The 6,746-nt window shown below is 31.3% G+C and overlaps 1 protein-coding gene across 4 annotated transcripts in view; it reads right to left on the reverse strand.

Annotated features, from left to right (window-relative positions):
- Positions 1–5,680, reverse strand: part of LOC100799968 (probable tyrosine-protein phosphatase DSP4) — a 6,660-nt gene extending 980 nt beyond the window's left edge. Inside the window, exons 1-6 of one of the 4 annotated variants that reach the window (XM_006595769.4) lie at positions 5,198–5,680; positions 4,891–4,984; positions 2,577–2,634; positions 2,440–2,483; positions 2,178–2,293; positions 1,645–2,026 (exon numbers count right to left, since the gene is read on the reverse strand). In XM_006595769.4, the coding sequence (XP_006595832.1) occupies positions 2,017–2,026; positions 2,178–2,293; positions 2,440–2,483; positions 2,577–2,634; positions 4,891–4,984; positions 5,198–5,460 (585 nt within the window). In that variant the 5' untranslated portion in view covers positions 5,461–5,680 and the 3' untranslated portion in view covers positions 1,645–2,016. Of the gene's footprint in view, positions 1–1,644; positions 2,068–2,111; positions 2,294–2,439; positions 2,484–2,576; positions 2,635–4,890; positions 4,985–5,197 lie in introns of those variants that run through there. The other 3 variants (XM_006595770.4, XM_003545153.5, XM_014767239.3) reach the window with 3 other exon arrangements.
- Positions 5,681–6,746: the final 1,066 nt, after the last annotated feature.

A 6,746-nucleotide genomic window follows, 5' to 3' on the forward strand; every position in this document is an offset into this window, starting at 1 on the left:
TATTATATATATCGTATGATGTAGGTGTAAATTTATTAACACTGAAATTACATTATAATTAAACTCTTTTCTTTTTCTATTCAATTTAATGCCGAGAAATTTCTTACTGTTATTGCAGATGGACCGAAGGATTTTTACCATAAAAAATATGGACAGAAGGATATAAAAAATCAAATGTTGAATAAAAATTAAAATTTCAATTATAAGAACACATCATCGTTTTAAAAATAGCATGAACATGTCCAACTTATCATTGTAGTTTATTTATGAATTGGGTAAATTGGGTTAACTTAAAACGATAACTTAAAACGAAATTTTTCCTTAAAAAAATTAAAACGAAAATAAAGGACTATAATTATTAATGAAAAACTTAAAACTATGATAATGTCGTTAAAATGCATTTCAACTATTTTCTGGTGAAAACTAATCGTCATGAGAAAAGTATTACTCATGAACAAATATAACTCATAGTAAAAACTGACACTAGCTTGAGCCCAAGTCCAAAATGTGCTTATATATGTTGTCACGACTATGTTTATGCTAACCGATTGAAGTCTAAAATATAAGGATGAAGATTGTTTAGTTAACAATTACATAATCCATTTAGTTGAAACTCTATAATATATAGAATATATTTATTTAAAAAATACAATCAAATATAAAAATCTGTATACATGTACGTACAAAACAATTATGGTAGTTTGCATAACAAACACTTTCCTAGTTCTATAAAAAAAAATTTGGCAATAAGTTTCTATTTCTAGCTAAATAAAAATTTTAGGAAATATGTTCTAGCCCAATTTATTTTGCTTGATAAAAAAAAACCATTAAAAAAATCCCACAGAACTAGTAAAAGAAACTCAAGGATTACCCTTTTACGATGTTAATAAAACGCACACATGTATGTCTACTGAGAAATTAGAACATTAGAATGAAAAAGGGAAGAAAACAATGGTAAAAAACAAAGCAGTATAATGTGGTAAAAAAAAACATAGCAGTATAACATTAATATATGTTGAGTTGATCAAGATTACACGTTATAATATCTCTTCAAACATTAATATTTGTCGTTTCCTTTTTAAACTTCTATTTAAAAAGGAAACAATGTTCAACTTATAAATCCCTTTCATTTATTGCTATTTTGGCACTCCATTTTAATACGTTCATAATAAAATTTCTCACCTTAATTTTTTTTCATAATATTCTCATGCAAAAGATGTGTATCTTCCTGTCATTATCACAGACATTATACAAATAAGATCCCATCAAAATTTGTAAATATCTACATAAATAAAAAATATATTTTTCATACTAACAAAATTCTTGTATGTTAAGTTCCCTTCTGCTTTTATATATATCTTCGTACAAAAACGTATTGGTAAACTTAATCCTCCAAATATTTTGTAAAAACAAACATAAAATAAATAAATAAGATGAGTAAAAAGATACTATAAAAGGAATTAAAAAATTTCTGCTTACAAAGTGCATAAATTTTCCACTTATATTTATATTTTATAATAAAATGCAAGTATATGCAAGTCCCTACAAAACACTGCCACGTTTTCCACCAGCATGCAATTAGCATAAGAGAATAACCATCTCACTGAACTGCGCTAGTGTCAACATAAAATAAGAAAAGCAATATTAATCTAGCAAATAAAATTTTATAAGTTCCTCTGCTTTACTACCCACCAAGATTTTGGGTAGACAAACAAGTCATTTTTGTAGCCTTCTTGAATTTCTCTGAGCCTCGAGAAAAAATCAAGATATATCTACACTCATTGTTGATGAATGGGGAGCAGCAAAGAAAAACATAAAAATAAAGAGAAAGAAAATAGGACAAAAGGTGGTGAGGTACACTAAGGGCCAATTGTAGGGAGAGAAGGGAAATATAGGGCAGAATTTTAACACATACAAATACAGGTAATGCTCTACTATTCCTAGAATTTTCTTGTCTTATTTTGAAAATGGGAGAAGAATTATTCCTTTGCCGCTGCAATGCATTGAAGGAGTTCATCACCTTTTCCTATTTATTCAAAGGAAGAACCTTGGCTTCACTTTCACAAACTAAAGAAAGTAAACCCAACTCAGCATAGCTTGGTATATGTTACCTCTTCAAACATGAAAAGGGTATGGGCAAATGTTTCATGCTGGAAATATCAAACAACTCTACGAACCTCTGATCTGAAACTCTTGCTTTGGCGGCTGCAAAGCGTTGGTATTCATCAAAGACGGATGACAAGCACCATTTTTGCAATTTTCTATAGCATCCTACCAAGCAACCTGTTCGGTGCTGCATGCAGAAAATAAAGGAAGAAATTACATACTTTTGACAAGAAAACCTCACATGGTTAGATATTACAAAAACGTTTTATATTGTTAGTGACACTATTACTTATTACAAAAATATTTTAAAAGAAAATTCAGCAAAAATCTCACCTTTCCCCGCTTACAGTGAATTATAACTGGGTGGTTCCTGACATCTGCATTATTTGATCGCCAAAAGTTATTGCTAGCAAAATTAAATGAGTTGTTGAAACTGCAGTTGAGATTAAAAGTAAAGAACTACATCATACCAAGAACAACTTCTAGTGCTTCACGGATTGTGTCCTCTGGGATGTTCACAAAAGGCTCCTGGATGCACAAGTTTCACAAGGTTAAAGAAGATTTAAGGTTATCTAAAACTTGCTTTCTGAACATAAAATTAAAATCAAGTTCCATAATCACCCTTTGTCAACTTAACTTGTTGGTAAAAAAGGAAGAGGGGAGAGGGTGTAGCTAATACAATTTGAGGATAATGTTTGGCAAATTTATCAACTGCTAATATTTATTGACTGAACGAGTTATGGGATCCAAAAGAAGCAATTATTAGATTATTAATGTATCTATACAGACCTAAATCTTTTTTTTACTGGCATACAGACCTAAATCTTACACAATAAACGTATGTAGAAATAAACCATCTCTCAATTCTCATTCATCTGACCATCATCCTTTCCACAGATGGAATCAGATATGAATAAACATGAAAATTAGAAGATGGGCAAAAAAGGCATGAAAACAATTCCAAAATTAAGGAAAGAGACACAAGTCAGATATCATAATCAAGGATGGATTTAATAAAAGTACTGCTTCCCCTTGTTTTACTTGACATATCGATTGGTCCATAATTTAATATTCAAACAAAATTCATGGAATAGAGTCAGGAATTCAACAATATAAGGGAAAAGTATTCTATATAAATTCAATGAATTCAGTTCTATGGTTCTTCTAAAGTGAGGGGATATACACTTTAGAGAACAAAGCGCACACCAACAACTGTTGATTTTCTAATCAACAGTTGAGAATTTTGATAAAATCAAATACATATATAACAAATCTTAAAATTAATTATAATCGCAATCTTTCATTTTTCTAATCAAGGGTTGTGAGTGCACTATTCTTTAGAGAACATCTTACTTTAAAGAAGTCAAATTCAAATTCAACATACAATATGCCCTAATCCACCAATAACATAAATTCCATCTCCAAATGTAATAATGAAATGTTCTCTATACTTTTACTATGTCCTTCCTTGATTACCTAGTCTTTCCTAGGGTGATCATGACTTTGGTGCTACTTCTGTACAATTGTTAATTCCTTTCCCCCTTCTTTACCTTGTACTTGCACTATAATCAAATAGCAAATCTGTGCTCTTCTTGAACAGAATTGGTTTTTGAGATATTCATAATGGTCCCCTTAAACAGACAACACGTATAATATATGATCTCCAACTGTTAATTATTCTCGAAAAACAAATGATTGTGATCATTTTGGATAACCAAGGAAAAGACTTGGCATGCCAGCTTGGATTCCATCAACCCAGATTTCCATATCCTAAAGTTGGTATGACATAATTTCACTGTGCACATACGAGTGAGGATTGAAGAGGACTCTCGCACAGAAATATATTCAAGAAATAAAACAATGGATCTAATCCGGAACAATAACGAGACCTAAACTGACATGACAATATATAATGGTACCTAAAAAGCTGCCATAGTAAAATTTAGCAAGCAAAAGTTTCCAAACAAAGTTTTTCCTAAAGCACTTTATAAAGTTGGGGACATTTCAAAAAAGTTACGCCATAAGAATCAATCAAGAATAGAAGAAGGAGGAGGAGGAAGAAGAAGAAGAAGAAGAACAAGAATAGTAAGTAAACAAGTTGAAGAAATAATAATGACAACAACCAGCTTTACGTTCCCCCCGTTTTTTTTATCTCCCAAGCCGTCATAACAACCCATTTGATTACACAGTACTAGAAAACAAAGCATCCATATAATGGTCCCAGTGCATCAGGTCACTAATTATCCACACCCATCTCTTGAATGAGAGAAAAGTCATATTAAGAACATAGAAGAGAATGAGAAAAACAGGTCAATTGGATTAGATATCCATTGATCTCTGTGCCAGCTATTCATTTTTATTTTTGTTGTGAACTTAGTTCAAATTACCAAGACATAGAACAACTACAATCAAATTCAGACTTCAGATAAATTTCTTGTATAGTCACTTAGTATTCAATAAGAAAATAAGAACGTAAGATGAATTAGATTTCTGTACAGTAAGTTAAAATCAGCTTATGCACCTCCACTTTTAGAAAAGTTAAAAACTTCTCTAAAAACTTGGCTTACAGGAAAAGGCTGAAGTGTGTAAGCTGATTTTAACTTAGTCTTGCACGAACAGCTGAATTCATTTTATCTCTTTATCATCTTCTTTTATGATTATAATTCCTTATAGAGAAGATTATTCAAATAGACCTCAAGATAAAACAATCAGACCCAACTGGAAGGTGAGAAATCACAAGACCAGAAAAAAGAAGGTTGAAGACATAGATAGATAGAAATAGACCTTATGGCCCTCAATCCCAAACTGAAAAAGCTTGATCCCATTTGACTTGAGGAACTCCATGTTGGCCTCCGGATACGGCTCAGGACACAGATATCTATAAAAAAAACATCCAATCAAATAATCAGCAACAGCGTGCGAGGAAAAGATGAAGACTTTACTCACGATTCATCAATTGGGTACTCAAAAAGCATCATCAAACTCAAACACAACCACACACACAAACACAAATGTTAACAAGAACATCATTAACAACAGCAACAACATAAGAAAAAAGGTAGAAGAGGGTGATTGAGATGATTGGACAGACATGATGGAACGAAGGCCGAGGGTTTGGAGGAAGGAGAAGTTGGCGGGTTCGGGGAAGCCGGAGCGGAAAATGCCATTATCAACCATGGCGAAGTTGAGGGGCGGAATGAAGAGATCCTCGCCGTCGTCAGCGACGGCGTCTCCGGCGACGGTGTGATCGGAGATAGTGAGCTGGATTTGGCGGCACATGGGGGTGGTGTCCTGTTGTTGCCTTTGCCTTTGGTGGCGGTGATGGGTGCGTTGGAGTTCTGCCGCCAGTTGCATATCAAAGTTTGAAGTAGTAGTATATTTGTTTGTGTTTAAGATGAGAGAGAGAAAGAGGGGTAAAGGAAGTATTTAGAGGGTGTTATTATATAATAATAATAAAGAAAAGGAAATAGAGAAAGGGATCAAAGAGGATATTCTTTGAGGTGGTACCCCTGCCCCTCAAGAGAGAAAGAATGGATGGCAGTTAAAGGGGTGAGTGAAATGAAGTGAATGTAAGGAAGGTGATATACCCCATATTTATACACAAAGGTGCCCAACAATACCAAAATGCCAATGACACCACACTCTTTTTTTTCTTTCTCTGCAAACAAATAAGTTATATATATAATATAGTCTATGGGCATGTTTGATTCTGTGTTGCAAAATTATGTCGGGATTAAAAGTCGTTTTGTCAACGGATGAGTGATTTTATTTTTGCATTCTTTTATTTTTTTTAATCTTTTTGAGTTGCATTTAAACATGCACAAAAGCATTTTCAACAGAAAATTAAACATTTACTATATAGACTACAAATATTTATTTTTTATGCAAACAAATAATTTTTTATATATATAGTATGGAGTCTATATAGACTACACATATTTTTTTTAAAAAATCTTACTTGGTTGGATAAGAATAGTATGGAGGATAATAAAATATTCAATCTCAGTATTTAATACAATTATACCATAAGGATTGTGTTTGGTCAAAAGATTTAGTTTTTTAACTATTACAACATAGTAGATTAAAGATTTTGTTGAGAGAAGTGTTGACTTTTAATGTTCGATTGTATTTTAAATAAAATTGTTTCGGGAGAAAAATAGTTATAAAAAAGGATAAATTATATAAATTATGAGGCCTTATAAATATAATGTACTATAAATTTGTTAACTATTAAGGAATGGGGGGAAGAATTTGTGTTATATCTCTAAGTTCCTTGTCCTTGCACTAACAAAATTGTTTAAAGATTTTTTTTCTAACTTTAAATTTTATGAAAGTAATGATAAATGATCAATCAACAATTAAAAATAAAATACGGTCTAACTATAAATGGTATTTTTAAAGTTAATAATTAAGTAATGTTATTTATACATGTGTTTAAAGTATTTTTTTTAATGAATTGATACCCACTCAAATTAATCATATAACGAATAAATAGTCATTTTTTCATTTTGTTTAAGATTTTGATTGACCTGTTATTTTATTATTGGTTGTGTCTAATAATGATATATATATATATGTGTGTGTGTGTGTGTTTTTAGTTTTTATACATACAACTAATAATTAAATCCTAAATATCAAGT

The sequence above is a fragment of the Glycine max genome, chromosome 14, assembly GCF_000004515.6.
Source record: "Glycine max cultivar Williams 82 chromosome 14, Glycine_max_v4.0, whole genome shotgun sequence".
NCBI classification, from domain to species: domain Eukaryota; kingdom Viridiplantae; phylum Streptophyta; class Magnoliopsida; order Fabales; family Fabaceae; genus Glycine; species Glycine max.